This window comes from Symsagittifera roscoffensis, chromosome 1 (assembly GCF_963678635.1).
Source record: "Symsagittifera roscoffensis chromosome 1, txSymRosc1.1, whole genome shotgun sequence".
In the NCBI taxonomy this organism is placed as follows: domain Eukaryota; kingdom Metazoa; phylum Xenacoelomorpha; order Acoela; family Convolutidae; genus Symsagittifera; species Symsagittifera roscoffensis.
The window spans coordinates 63440484-63456632 of NC_087062.1; the positions used below are offsets into that span (position 1 = coordinate 63440484).

Below are 16149 nucleotides of genomic sequence, written 5' to 3' on the forward strand. Positions count from 1 at the left end.
AGTCAAGGAACGCAAGTAAAAAAAAGTTAACTTGCTTTTCTGAAATAATCTTTCGACTTTCAAGAAAAAAATACATGCACTCGAAACTTTTGAAATTTTAAGAAAAATTTATGATGAGCACTTTTCAGATAAAAATAACTCAATGTGAAAAAACTGGATCAGTAAGTCAAAAAAATCAGTAAAATTGACTAGGAAACTGATATTTATACTCCATTTTGAAAACTAGAAATCGATCACCTTTTTCGGGACCTTTACACTTTCGCTGTTCAATAGCGGATTTTGCCTTCCTTTTAACAAAGGAAAGTAGCTGAATGTTATAAATTAAAAATCAAAGTGCGAAAAAGTACTTTGAATTACCTTCAGTCTGAATAACGTTCATCGACTCTTAAAATATCACTTCTTTCATTAACACTTAATCAAAAATCAGCCGCAAACAAATTAAGCATCAATTTTGAGCGTGACAACTTTCAGGACTTAATTCAGAAAATAAGCACATTAAACAAAAAAGTGATATATCTTATCGTTCATCACAGTTAATTAGAGGCGCTTTTACCGTTTGTTTCGAATGCTTTTTAAAAACTCCTGCAGCGCGGAAATTGCGGTAAACTAGGACCTCCAAACTGTTTTGATAATGATTAAAAAATCAGTTGAAAAATCATCTGAAAGAGCTGGGAAAATCACCTAAAAAGCTCAGAAATTCACTAAGGAAATTGACAATATTTTAACCTGCACTTACTAATAAAAATGTCAACAACAATTGTCATCCCTCTGTAAAATAAATAGAACTGATTTTCACTTAAAAAGCGGCTAATTAATTCTTCAATTGAAAGAGCCAACTTAGTAAATCTTTATTTTTCAATTCAAAGAAACAGTTCATTAAATCAATAGATACGTGTTAAAACATCAGAGTAAATTAACATCGAATAGACGCAATTTGTAGAAAAAATAAATATTTTTAAACATTTAAATAGTTTAAAAGTAAATGAAGTCACGCGACAAAATTTGTAACTTTTTGTTTTATTTCAACAAGCAAATCTACGAAATTTAGCTTCATGTTTTTGTTATTTTCTGCGCAAAAACTTAAAATATTGGTTTGAAATTTTTACACATGCTAGATAAAACTATTCGAAAGGAGTAAAACAGATCAAAATTTGATGAATCTTGTTTAGAAAGCGTAAAACAGCCAGTGTATTTTAATTAGTCTCAGAGGTGTTCTTGCTCTGGAATCCTCCTTTTAAACAACACAAGGAATTTAACTTTATGGTCCAATTGGCTCTTTGCGAAGCTGATGAGCTTGATTTTCTCTTCATGCCACGGAAAACGAGACAAAATCATTGAAAGACTTACTTGGTCCGGCATCTGGTTTGACGATACAGATAAAAATTGTTTGGGCACTTATATTAGAAAACTGGACCAACATTTAGACACAACATAACTGCGTATGAGAAACCTGTTCAAGGACTAAAGCAGATATTTTCCTAAACATTTGCTGAAACAGTTTTTTTATTGACTTATTTCGATCATCGCCGCCAAATTACTAACCATTTTGACGCCGGACCAGGAAATTTTTTCAATTTTTTGTCGTTTATCGGCGGCAAGAAAATTAAGTCAAATTTCTTGTTTATGTGAGGATGTGTCCACATCAAGAACAGCTCAAAAACCATATTTAAAAACTTTTACGCCTTCAAAACGAGATTTTCATAAGTTGATCCGGCTTGCTTCTTCCAAATAGATTCATCTAGTAAGAGTCAAAATTTCAAGACGATAAAAAATTCGCAGAGAAAACGACAAAAACGAAGAAAAAATTCGTTCGTTTGCTTGTTGAAATCAAAATGTCCCGTGATTATATGTCAAATTTATGTGACGATCCGCATTTCATCGACAGATAAAGCACGGTAAGCTCCATAAAAGTAATTTTTGTTATCTAACACTACGATCCATTTTTAAGAATCAAATTGAGAGCAACTTGTATCGAATTGAAAATTAACAGGATTAATGCATCATTTAATTAATTGCACATTAAGGATAGAAAAGTTAGACTTCTATATTTAAAATATAACGCTTGATGTGGACTTATTCTACTCATTGAGAAAATATTTACATCTTTAAAAATCTATCACACTATTTGACATCTAATTAGTCTTCTGAGTCCAATCCTGTCTACTGAGCAATCAAGTACTGCATGACAGATGGCGGGTTTGTGGAGTCACAGCGAAGAGCTTGCACCCTGAAAACATCGCATAAGGACAACGATTTTAAAAACTTCATATAGTTTTCTCTGATGAATAAACCATTAACTGAATCAAAATAACATGGAAGAAATACGGAAAACATTCGGATACACAATTCAAAATAGCTCGTCCAATTTAGAAACACATAATGATCATGCACACAGCAGATCTTTTTTGAACTCTCGGTAGATTTTTTCATTTAGCGTCTCACTCCATCTTTCATTAAATTTATCTTTATACAACTTTTTTGGCTGCGAGGTCATTTATAACTTGGTACAGAAAACCCATGAAACTTTTTAGGGGACCAAACTACAATGTAAAAGCCTGTTTAACAGCGGGATAGATGACTCGCTAGAAATCCTGTTATATCACTTCTACCGTTCCCATCACCAGATATAAACATCAATTTTATGGTGCAATCAATCAATTTACCAAGTTGAATAGAAATTCAAAACGTGTTTGTCATTGGACAGTGGACCCACGTGCCAATTTTCATGACAATTGATAACAAAAACAAAATTTGAAAAACTAAAAATCGCAGTTGAGAGAGGGAAACGGTAGAGTACCTGCATTTTAATTTGACAGATAGATAGTGTTGATTCTGAAATAAACCCTAACTGATTCATTTTAACATCGCATGCTTTGGATGCAGCGATTTGGAAAACTGTTCCTCTGCGTTCTGGAAAAATGCTTTGAGTTCGATATTTCATTTCTTTCTTGTCGTCAAGTTCTTTCCTTTCATATCTCTCAAAAAATCCCAAACAAATCATTCTGACGCGATGAACAGTTTTTAAAATATCTAGCATGTCAATCTATGGAGTTACGAAATTTCCAACCAACAAAATTATCAAACAAGACCAACCTGACAACGGTGCAATATGAGCTTATGCATGTAGAATTTCTCAAATTAGGCCAATATCAAACTCTAATTCAATGTTAAAAGTCCGGATTTTTCGCAACTCATTATAGCATGTGACTAAGACTGACAATACTAACGAGAATTCTATCGAGCAAGACTATCATATAATAATGAGCGGAATCCCTTACCACTGCTGACTACAAATAATCATCAAGTATTATAAATTTGGTTACTTGATCCATTTCATGATACAGTCATTGAGGACACGTTCTCTTCTTTTACACCAATGTACTTACTTATTCCTGCATTGCCGCAAAAAGCGCTGGATCTTTAAAGCAGCGTCATTTTCTCGCCTTCGTTTGGCACGTCGTCTAAAATGAAATGACGAAAATAGTCAACACACAGCTGGAGTCAATGACCTAGGAAACCGACAAAAAAACTATTAATATTGAATTTATGAAATTTTCATCTTTCGAGTTTCAAAGAAAAAATAAGCGTACTTTGAATTTGAAAATAGCCAACAAACAATTGGAAAAGAGTCAATGAATGCAAGTAAAGAAAAAATACATATGGCCTTAAAGCTCTTGGAAATTCTAGAACAATTTATGATAAACTATTTTTTGATAAAAATAACCCCAATTTGAGAAAACTGGATCAATATATAAAAATTATTTCGCTGGGAAAACTGATAATAAAATTTCATTTTCGAGGTAGGAAGTCAATCACATCTTTCGTGACCTTTACAATTTTGCTGTTCAATAGTTGAGTTTGCCTTCCTTTTACCAAAGGAAATAAAATGAAATTGAAAAGAAATCAAAAAACAAACCGCGAAAAAACAAATTTGAGCCTGAACAAAAATCAAGATTTTTCCTTTAAAAAAATTATCGCGACCAATAATAGAGACTGACCTACCTTCATTGATTCTTAAAAACCTTTAAACCTAGACATTTTTTACACAAAGGCGAAGTACAGTTCTGCAAATGCAAGCTAAAAACGACAACATAACTTCTAAAAGTGTCAAAAAGTGAAAAAAGGAGAAGGCACAACAAATGAAAAATATCCTATGTTCCGGAGTCGAATACCCATCCTGGAGATCAATGGTCTCACGTTCTAGTATCTGCACTATGAGCGCTTGTCACTCTTCAACTACTAGCCTCCAATAAACCAAGATAACAAGATATAATGTTGAGCAGCAAAAGTGAACCAGATATAAAAATTTTGCTGCAAAGTGCCACCTATTTTTTCTGCGACTTGATTTGGGAAAAAATGGAATTTGTTACAAGACTCTACGCTCATCTTGTACTGATTAAAACAACCCAACTTGAGAAAACTGAATATTTTTTCTTTTTATTTGGTTCCGCTGGGATATTTAAAAAATACAATCTAATTTCGAATCTCAAAATCAACTCAGAGGCAAAGCTGCACCTCACAAACACAAACAAAAAAATAACAAGATAAAATTTAATGAGCTAAGCATAAAAGGCGCATAAAACGCAGGACAACTCAGTCCAGAAAATTGCCTTTGTGCCAACTTTTCAACGTTAAAACCTATACGATAATTGATTGCCTACTAAACAACTTCTTGCATTTACGCATACCTTCTTACAAAAACTGTCATCAGAAAATTTAGCAAAAAACGTGCAATTTACGTAGAAATCTGATTTTTTTGTCATTTTCCCTTTTCTTACCGGATAGCGTAAATGGCTTCTTTTGGGCTAAGAAATTGTAACTTAAACGTAAGAAATGTAACTTAAGAAACCAACAATCAAATCATGAAAAATACATATTTATATATAGCGTTAGCAATCAGGCTTTCGGTGAATGACAAGGAGAGGGGTCTGATCCAGACATTGAACTGGATAAGAAATGCTGAGATAAAATAAAGTAAACAAAGCAGAAGCAAGGTAACCAATTAGAAAAAAATATCTAAGCCAAATATTGTATCACTATTTATTACAGCACATACGTTCGATTTATTTATTACAGCTTTTCTTACGTTCGATTTGAGGGCAAGCAAATGTTTGATCATTTAATTGTTCACCACCTAATTCGATCAATTACCCGTCAATGGGCCTTCAAATTATTTGTTTAGCTTGTTATTAAGTTTGCTTTGCTGTTTAGTCTAAATCAGACCCATCTCCCTTATCATTTACCGGGCTTCCCCTCAAATCGAACAAGAAATCACATGACCTATAAAGTTAACTCTTCTAGGTTTGCTGACAAAGTTCCGATATTGTAGTGAGGCAAAAGTGCACTTCGCAAAAAGACGGCAAAAGAGCTCTTAAGGTTCCAGAAAAAACTCCGGAGTAGATTAACCTTGAAATTGAATGGGTGATATTGGGAAATCCATTACATCAGCAACGCCTTTACAGCAAACAATAACACAGTGGCGAAGCAGCGCTTCGCAAACACTAGCGAGAAAACGACAAAAAACGGCTCTAAAAATATAAGCAAAATTAGCCTTGAAAACCAAAACCCTTTGCTGTGGAGGGTTTGATCCTACGACCGGGATACTTACAGTTTCCTGTCCTGGCATCTGGACCACGGGCCGTTGACAATTTCATAAAACTAACCATAAAGCAGCTACATTGCTAATAAACTGACAAGGTGATGCAGCAAAAGTGGCACCAAAAACAAAAAGACACAATTTTGCATGTAATAATTCGAAAAAAAAAACAAATTGCACGCATGCACATTAGCTTTGCATGTTAAAAATTGGAAAGCATAAAATCAAATATGTAAGAAGAATTCATTTAAAAAATCCGAGATAAATTGAGTTGGAAAAGTCCTGAAATCGAGTTTTTACAAAGACGCGAAACGGAGCACATGAACCAAAAGTAAAATAAATCAAGTGACTCTGTTGAACTAAGTGTTAACTCGCAAAAAATCTACATTCCGCTTTGATAAGGCTTGCTTACCGCAAGAGTAATTATGTAATAATGCTGTATACGAAAAACTTTTTCGTTTCATTTGATGAATCAAAAATGCATCAGCTGTGATAACTTATTACTATTCGAATGTCATGGCACATGCTATCAAAAAGCCGTAAAGATGCTATCAAAAGTGTTACCATTATTTGCGACTTAGGTAGGAAAAAAATACAACGATTGCAAAATGGACAAAAAAATCCTGAAAAAATTACCTGCACCAATAAAAACTTATCAAAGAGCAATCAAGATGCTAAAAGAAATCGAAACGTTTTGCGGAATCAAAGCCAAAAATTAGCAGACACGAAAAATTAAAACTTCCAAAAAAATAGGCAACACTTCTTGGAGCTTAATTTGTCCGAAACCGAAATATACTGACATTTTTTAAATTTGAAGTTAAATGCTCAAACTTTGGGCAAATTTAGTGCTCCGACAACTAAGTCGATAAAAAAGTAGACAAACAGAAGTCCGACGAAGATTTTTTTGAAACGCCAATTTTCAGCTCACAAAAAAGGGTCTTGACCGGATTCGAATAATTGAGCCTTGTCCTTAGAGACAAGTGCGTAAGCACTTACCACATGCGCAAATTAACCTCTCACTTTTGATTTTATATAAACCAAAAGTGAAATGATTCAAGTGATTCTGTTAAACTAGTTGTTAACCCGAAACAAAATCTATATTCCGGTTTGTAAAGGCTTGCGTAAGTATGTAATTGTTTGAAACAAAAAACTGTTTGAAAACACTACGCTACTAGCACCCTGCTGATTAGACCAGAGGCACATATTTCAAAAGTAACAACAAGGCAGCAATGAATGCGCTTAAATGTAGCAAATGTTGTTCCTGATGCTTAAAGGATACAATCAAATTTGTACAAGATATTCATTACCTGTAGTTCCTCTGAACTAGCAACACGGCTTGGTCAATGTCGTGTTTCGTGAGTCGAGACACGCACGAGGACGAGCGACGTCTGCTGTTGCCAGCGCGTGAATTTACCGCGTCTCCTCCTCCCATTACATTAGAAACTTTTGCAAGAGACATGGGTTTCTTGTTTGCTATTGAGCAATTGTTGTATTTGTAGCGTCTGAACACTTTCTGAATCAAGCGAGCCGCCCTGCACATTCTTTTGTATGAGAAATACTGTAACAGCATAATGTTAGACAACTCGAATTTCAAGTATTCTTGAAAATGGAAATTTGGATACATAACTTACCTGTCTATACTTCCGGAAGTAGCTTTGAATCAAAATAGCTGCTTCGATTTCTTGTTGACGCTTTTGCCGACATTGCTAGGACAAAGATTTTGATTTAAAAAAACTTGTCAAGTTAACTTAGTTTCTGATTCAACAAACAATCTTGTTATCGGATTTGATTTATTGTTTTGTGCACCTGCTGCTCAAGAGCACATGCATCAGGTTATATCTAGACTAGAAAGGATAATCTTACACAAAAAAATACAATTATTACCAGCTTATTTCCCTGTTTCCTTTTTACTCAACATAAACTCTACTAACCTTCGTTTTCACCTTAAACGGTAGTTGTTTCAGATGACATATAAAACTGATCAAAAATTTAAAACGGGTTTTAATTTCTTAAAAATCAAACTAACCTTGTATTGTCTAAATGCACTCTGAATTATCTTCGCACTCTCATAAAGAGTTCGCTGATCACTATCGGACAAAGTCAAACTGTTCAGTTCAGCCTCGACGTTTCCTCTTCCCTGGATAAACTCAGCAAGGTCTTCCATGGGCGAATCACAGTCGTGCGTCGCATGCTCCGAGTTAGGCATGCGGAACCGATCGCTGTCTTGATCTGAGGCATGATCCAAGTCGCTAAAATCGAACTCATCGCTGAACAAATCAAAGGAACTACAGTCACTTCCATCCAACCAATTCCACCCGTTGTTCCAAGAACGGAAGTTGTCAGTTCTTCGTGGCTCACTATTTTTCTGATCTCCTTCAGATAAGAAACGCTGCAAGTCGCTAGCTGTTTGGTTTGATGTTCCGATATCGTTAGAAGTTCTCGGACGATTTCCATTTGCATCAAATGCCGCGCTAAAAGCGTTCCAAAAACAATTTCAGTATAAATATGGGAGTGGGGTAATGTGGAAGGTAATTTTAATAAACATGAAGAGCTCAGGAGAAAAATAGAAGCCGCCATATAACTAACCGAACTTCCGGCGAGTCTTCGCATCTCGAGTTCTTGATTCTCTCAGGTATGGCTCGAATGATTTGCTCGGCCAAATTATACACCTTAAATGGAAATAAAAAATTACCCACGGATATTTTTCATATCGATATTAGTTGAAAGCAAGTTATGATAATTAGCATGGTCCATACATTTTGCAAAAATCACATATTAGTTCGATAACACAGGAGTCCACGGCTTTTTTTTCAGTCGATACCCATAAGGCCTATAAGGTTAAGAATATCCATTTTTACATTTCAAAATCGCAAGAGTAGCAAGGGATCTTTTTCTTTTTAAATCATTCAGCAATTTTATTGATTTTAAAATAACTGACTGGTAAATTAACATGAATTAGTAAAAACTCCAGACTCTAAACCGTCGATGACATGTTAAGATGCACTTATTCCAAGTATGACAAGCAACGTAAGCAATTACACTAGCCTGCGTATCTCCGGATTCCTAAAAGAAGCATTTTTAAAATCGATATCTTTGAATAAACTGTTTGACCAAAATCAAACGTAATGAGATTGTTAGAAAAGCATTGACGAATTGAGACTTAACAACATAGCCAATAGAAGTTGGAAAAGAGTCAAGAAACTAGACGAAAAAAAAAAAACAATCGTTTTTTGAAAAAACTTCAACTTTCGAATTGTAAAGAAAAATATTTAATATTTAATTTCAAAAGTGAACTGCCAAAAAAAGAGAACTACTTTTAAGGCATTCGATTTTAAATATAAACAAACAGCTTGAAATAAAACTCTTTTCAACATGAAAATTTAATATTCCAAATTTCAACAAACATTCTGCATTTACTTTACCTGAAGTGAAGTGGTTATGAAAGGTGAGTTCGGGACACTGTTCATCGAATCATCCCGGCGTGGCCTTGAAACTCGAGGTTGAGTTTGACCATAAGTTGCCCATTGAGACGATGTCTGAAATGACTCGGAATCCATAGCATCTGCCTGCGGAGGCGTGTACTCGGACATCATCGGAGCAGAACCGAGGGAACAAATTTCTTCGGAATCGTACTCCGAGCAGCTGCTAACGGTCTCTTGGTCGTCATCGTGTGATGTCGGGTCAGTGAACTGAGATGCATTTACCCGAATGTGGTCTGGAGATCGCTTCAAGTATTTCCGATGGATGCTGTTCAATTGTTCGGGAGCACCATCCGTCTCCTATAAAATAGCTATTATATTCAAGTTTATTAACATTTTTAGTTTTCTCTTAAAACAATCTATATGAGTTTAAAATAGAACACACAAATTTATTCGTCCAAACTTGCTGTGTTAGAGCGTAAAGGGGAAGCAAACTTCAACATCACATCCGGCTTTATCCACATCTCTTAGGAGTAAAAAAAAATCTCACTTATCCACATCTTCTCGAAGTAAAAAAAAATATTTTTTAGTAAAGAGTATTTTTAAATAAAATAAAAATTGAACATGATTGATTGATTTTGAAATTCCAGACAGTCTTAATTCTGATCCGAAAAGTATTGAAAAATCATATCTGTTAATAATTTATTACGATTGGTTAATATCAAAAATGACAACATCTTCCTCGGAAGGAATGCTCAATTATGATTGCTTCAAATCATAATTGTTAAAATTCCATAAAAAGTGAAAGCTCAATTCTGATTGATTCACTTTTCTTTTAGCTACACCAAATGGGATTAATTCCGTTCTTCGGTTCTGTAAATTGAATACAATAGTTCATGACATTTGTACAGTTTCATTTATTAAAATTCAATTTTTGTTCAAAGTAAGTGTAAATCTCCCTCAAACTTTTGGGATTTTATAAAACCTCCTATTTCCTATATTTTCTTAAATTCTTTCTTTCTTATTGAGATGGCGTCACTTAGAAGAAACGAGAGAGTTGCATATCTTGAGTGTGGCAGAGATTACACATGTCATCAAGTATGAATATGAAACCATCGCCAAACCTGTTGAGTTTTAAAGTGTCATAATTGAATTTTTTATACAATTAGCAGCGAAGAACTGAAATTTCCTATCAAGAGGCATTCCAAAACTACCTCAAAATCTTTACAATACAAGGTGTCGAATGCATGATGCGCAGCTTTCAAACAAAACTGACAAGCATCACGAGAAGTTAACTTTTTTGAAAGAAATAGGTATTTTAGCAGATATAAATCTTTTCCAAAAAATCGGTTTTTAGGACACAACAAACATTGTTGAAAAACATTACTTAACAACTTATATTCAAAAAGCGTTTTTGATAACTTGATCTTTTGCTTTTGTTCAAAGGAAATAACTGACGGAAAAACCAACGCAAGCAAGAATGCAGTTCAAATTATCGTGAAAATCTCAATAGAAATTGATCAAAAGATCCTTAATCTACAGTAGTAACTGCAAAGATACACTGAAATGTTAAAATTTTCACTATACGCATACTATAACCTATTGATTGGACACGCATGCAATAAATTGTTAAAGTTACTTTTTATTTATAAAACATCGAGTACTTGAACCGTTTTGCTGAATTAACATTTTTTATATAGTTTTGATTTGGTACATTTGATCAGGTTCATGGAATACCTCATTTTCTAAGCAGAAAATTGGAGGCTACTGCTGTGAGATTTCTGATTTTTTATGAAAACGATGGATTTCAAAAAAAACTTCTCGAAATCTGACATGAAAACGATGAAAACTTTGATGTTTTATCTGCCTTTTAACAATTCAAGAAAAAAATTTCCATGTTTCTGGTCTGAAAGTTCGCTTCAAAAAAAAGAAGTTGAGGGTAAAAACAATAAACAGTTATCTGATACAGAGACTTAAATTTGTATTTTTGAACGATTGTTCAAAAGATAGATTTCAACCTAAAAAGTGTTTACTCAAAATTCATTCAATTGAAAGATGGTAGGTAGAGCGGGAACCAAGGAAGACCTAACTTGAAGTGTATGGTAAAAACAGGTTGAAACATATTGGAATATTTATGGACTATGAGCAATCAAAAACTTTGCTTGATATATGATTACAAAACAGCTTCATATAAAATATAAAAGTTTTTAGGCAACTCTGTGAAAATGATAGAAATTTTTGTTCTATCTTGTGATGAATGAATTGAAATTCTAGAAAATAAGAGCTTTTAGGATAATTTATCTGCGATAAATCTACCTTAGAATTAAAAACGACCGGTTAATTGATTATTTTTTAGTGTTGAGTTTCAAGCACAAAACTTCTTTCGAAAGATATTAGAAGCAGAAACCAAGAAACTGCTTTCAAGGTATTCAATTACTTGAATTTTGAAGAAAAAACAAAAAAGTTCTGTTGTAAAAAGAACTGTGAAGAGTTTTAATGAGAAAAAAAACTAGATGGAAGTTATTCGAGAAATTAAAAGTGTAGATAGAATCACAAGCAAAAGATCTCAAATTTAACCGTTGATATTATTTTTGAACTGAATGGATTCAAGGAGGGACACTAAAACTTTCGTATTTTCGCTCTGATTAGCTCCAAATTTATTTCGATTGGAAAATTAGTTGGAACTATAGTCAAAGGCCGAAAACTTTTTTGCAAATCCAGCCCCCCTCCCACCTTCGAGAAACTCATAGAGCCACGCCTGTCGACAAAGCAAAATACCTTCCTACCTTGTCAGCTAATGTCTCAACTAGGAGAACATGCCCTCTCATTCTAGCTATCATCAGAGGGGTCAGGTCCAATCTATTCTTTGCACATAGCATCTCGTGACACCAATTGTGCAGAATCAGAGCACATTCCAGATTACCTCTGGCACAGGCCCAGCTAAGAGCCGAACAGTGCTGGTCATCTAGGGTGGCCGGATTCAAGTCACTTAGTCCTCCAAATTGAGTGAGACAGGACCTCATCGTGTCAATAAGTCGAGGCATGCCAAGAGCTGCAGCTAGGTGGAGCATTGTAAGACCTCTTGGCGGCCTGGGTAGTTCTGTCATTCCATGTGCAGTATTTGTTTGCTTCAGGTATGCCAAGAGTTGCAAAATGAACGAAAACTGCCGCTCAAATTTCAGTTCGAAGCTGGCTCCGGCCTGTTAACAAAGTCAGGCTCCGTTGATTATGTTATTTAGATCAATGTATTTTAAAAAATCACCTAGCGCAAAACTATCTTGCTTTCATGTTTCTTTAACAAGTAGAGTTTGTCAGCAGAAATTAGCCCATACATTTTTTAAAATCAGATTTAAAATTTTTCTTTTATAAAAATTCGTATTGCTACTAGCCTCGAAACAAGGATGATTAACATTTCCATAGTCCTCTTGGCTTGAAGAAGAATGCGTGATTCTGTTTCCGATAAAAGCCATCAAATGCGATTGCATCTCATTCAACCGTGACAGGAGTCGGTATCTGAACTCATGGTCATTAAGTGCCAGCCAATCAGAGCTGTCTGATGTCATTTTGAACCAATCGCAGCCCTGTTTCGTACCAGGTTTGATCTTATATTCGAAGGGAACTGAATGGGTGACGAAAGTGTTATTTCTAGACACTGACAAAGGGACTATTCCACATATCGATTCTTAAAAAAAAACGATGTTTGGAACTTATAAAAGTCACATTAAAATTTTGAGATTCCAAGAACAGCCACTTACTTGGCGAAACACAGCGTAGGACACCGGGTAAAATAAGGGCTCCTTGTGTAACCTTTTCCCCAAAATGGCACTGGAACAGATCATTTTGGTTGCCTTGAGACCAATTGCCAGCAATCAGCACCTTCTCTCCTCCCTGTAACAATTAAAAACTCAGAAATCGATACAAATTTTTCCACAGCTCAACATTTTAAAGAGAAACACAATTCAAACCGCGAAAAAGTAAATTTGAGCCTGAACAAATTTATAGACTACTCCTGAAAAAAAATCATCGCGACCTAAATAAGAGTCTGAACTAAGTTCATCGATCAACTCGCTATTCTATCGGTTAGCTATTCTTTTTGTGATATTATACACCATTTCCATGAGCTTATATTTTAATCTGTAATGCCATATATTTGGCACAAAATCATTCGTATACGCACCTCTTCGTAACACCAACTAGGAGAATATTCTGTGATGTAGACAAGCCCATCAACATTTCCACTTATCAACCCAGACTGATCACTACTGCCATTGTGACATAAGGTTTTGTGCTGAGCTGCAGAACTCGCAGACGCTAGCTGTGTTATCTGCTCTGTGAACCCATCCATATGTGACAGGTCCGGCAAGTCCATAGTCGTGAACAATTCACGAGATGCAGAATCAGTATGTTCAGATTCAGTTGAAACCAATGAGTTTTCTTGTACATTTTGTTCACTTGCATTTATTTGGTTAGATCCAATGAGATCATAATTTGGAAAATAAGCCGACGAGTCGCTTTGATAGTTCGATGAAAAGGCCGAACATTGATTCAAGTTTTCGCCCTGCTGTTGCAGACTCATTTGGAAGTGACTATTCGATTCCATAAACATCGAGGCGCAAGACCCACTAGACATTGTTCCCACGGACGAAACTTGACCTCTGGAGGAAAAACTATCGCTGTGGAACGAGGATAAATCAAATGCACGAGCTAACGCACTGTTCCGATTATACGTTTGATTCTCTGATTTGCACAGGTTGCTGGGATTTTCTAAATTGTCCATTGTGTTTAATTGATGATAGAAAACGTCGGGTGAAATATCATGTGATTCGTTGAAACCCGACCCTTGATTGGGATGATAAAAATTGTTCTCACAAGTACTTGGCAAACAGGAAGAATAAGAGCAGCTTAGATCGTTCACATGAACGCAACATGAGCAACCATTATTAGCTGTTTCATCAAAATATCCAGCGCGAAGTGTCCCTGATTTTGGAATTTCAGAAGTAATAAAGCAGCAATGAGCTTGTTGCATCGGATCCGAAGCTGACACAGTCGGTGGCTCCGTTTGAGACAGAGGGGTTTCCACGGCTACAGTTAGGGGTGAAAATAAGGAGCTTGGCGTTGACACTTTGTAAACATTTGCACTTTGTTGATAACTTGAAGATGTCTCGAACGTCGAACTTTCCTGTACTATTTCGTCTACTGTTTGTGTACCCATTTCGCATTTTGATGGCAATCTTTTTGATACATCGGTCGGTGATTTTTCTATCAAAGTCGATGATACCACTGAATATGATACTCCGGGTGACTTAGCAGGGTTAATAGAGCCACTTGATGACACATTCAAAATGCCAGAAGAGTTCGGCGATTCGGTCTCATTTTTGACCACCTTTAGAAGTGGTTGAATATGTTGCACATTTAACACTACTGGCACTGAGTTGTGACCACTTAAACTTGACACTCCGACACAAATGGGTCTGAACTTGGACCTGTTACTGGACGGGGAATTGGCTGACGCAGATTGGAAAGATAGATTCGAGTACGATGCAGCTTTCTGGTATCCGGAAGCTTAAAGAAAAAAAAGATTTTTTTTTCCAAATTGGACAATTTCAGATGTTTTTTTTCTAGAGCAATAAGATTGAAGCATGGCCAATCGAAGATTGGAAAAGAGTAAAGAACGAAACACTACTTTCTTGAAAAAATCTCAACTTTAGAATTTCAAAGAAAAAAATAGATGCCCTTTAAGCTCTTTGAATTTCCAGAACAATTTATGATTTGTGGTTTTTTGATAACATTAACCCAACTAGACAAAACTGGATCAATAGATAAAGTTTTTATTCCGTTGGAAATCATTCACGTTTTTTTAGGCCATTTCCAATTTAGTATTTGGAGAGCGCTATTTACGCCACTTTCAGCAGATGAATTTCAATTGAACTCAAAAAGTGCATATATACCTCAGTGCATTAATCAGCAAGACCTATATAAGAGTCTTCACTACGTTCATTACTCTTTATCAGATTTTATTCAACCTTTTTGCTTTGTTGGACTCGTCGAGACTGCAGGCGAATCCACAAATTTGCTCTGATCGTCCAGAAGTTTATCCACCAATTCTTCCACACTGCTGACATTATCCGGTAGGTTCAACTGATCATCTTCCGCATCTTTAGTACAGCTATTGATGACTAAAAAATTCGACCTCATTTTGATCAATCCAGATCTCCACCGCATAGTAGAAATACATTTACCGCATAGGATAGTAAAAAAAAGGATGACAAAAAATCCGGAAAAATTCAAAAAAAATTAGATTAACAAAAAGTTAAAAAATCATCTCGTCCTCAAAACACACACACACAGCTTGTCGAACGACGCAATATGAGGCCACTAAGCCAATATAAAAAAAACCAAAATTTATTGACCCGAAAAAAAAGGAAAATAAAAAAAAAGCCGAGAAAAAATTCAAACAAATTAAGACTAATAAAAAGTTAAGTCCCCCTCACATTCAAAATACTTACACAATACTTTCTCGATCGTCAATTGATATAACGCAATAGGAAGCCAGTGAGCTGATCTAATGTAGGCCGACATCTATCAAGCCGAAAAAAGGAAGAAACAAAAACGGGAATAAATGAAATTTTACAGAGGCGAAGCGGAGCTTCGCATCACTTGCGATACAACTCAATCATAAAAAACCATTAGTCGAGAAAAAACGAAAAATGTTGAAAAAAGTTAGGTAAACCAAATTTTTCGCATGTATCGATGAAGGACACCTAGGGCCCAGCTAAAGCTGGATGTACGTGTTTGATATTTTTGAATTTGTTATACTGATGCGGGACGAAACGCGTATTTTCAAAAATTGGAGTTTGCCCAAATCCTTAGTTGTTTCTCTAGTAAAATAACAAAGAAGAGTGCAAATTTTAGAGATTTTAGAAACTTTCAAAGACATAACTTTTCTCTCACAAAAAATTATGGAGTAGCCGCTTTTGCAGGAAAAAATCGCTCAACCGCTTCTTTCGATAGAAATTTTTAATCTCAGCTTTGATCGAGTAGTTTTTAAGAAAATTTAAAGAGTTTCTGAAAAACAATCAAAGTTCAAACACTTGACTTTCCGAAATCCGTAATTTTTTTTGTGCTAAAAGCAGG

The 16149-nt window shown here is 35.2% G+C and overlaps 1 protein-coding gene across 4 annotated transcripts in view; it reads right to left on the minus strand.

Moving 5' to 3' along the window:
• Positions 1-1097: 1097 nt before the first annotated feature.
• Positions 1098-16149, minus strand: part of LOC134847446 (calmodulin-binding transcription activator 2-like) — a 31159-nt gene continuing 16107 nt past the window's right edge. Inside the window, exons 5-18 of one of the 4 annotated variants that reach the window (XM_063864556.1) lie at positions 15039-15191; positions 13193-14577; positions 12771-12903; positions 12405-12697; positions 11802-12215; positions 9019-9375; positions 8642-8659; positions 8183-8265; positions 7623-8067; positions 7528-7539; positions 7228-7302; positions 6904-7154; positions 3387-3461; positions 1098-2227 (exon numbers count right to left, since the gene is read on the minus strand). In XM_063864556.1, coding sequence (XP_063720626.1) covers positions 2161-2227; positions 3387-3461; positions 6904-7154; positions 7228-7302; positions 7528-7539; positions 7623-8067; positions 8183-8265; positions 8642-8659; positions 9019-9375; positions 11802-12215; positions 12405-12697; positions 12771-12903; positions 13193-14577; positions 15039-15191 — 3761 coding nt within the window. In that variant the 3' untranslated portion in view covers positions 1098-2160. Of the gene's footprint in view, positions 2228-2953; positions 3288-3386; positions 3462-6903; positions 7155-7227; positions 7303-7527; positions 7540-7622; positions 8068-8182; positions 8266-8641; positions 8660-9018; positions 9376-11801; positions 12216-12404; positions 12698-12770; positions 12904-13192; positions 14578-15038; positions 15192-16149 lie in introns of those variants that run through there. The other 3 variants (XM_063864559.1, XM_063864558.1, XM_063864557.1) reach the window with 3 other exon arrangements.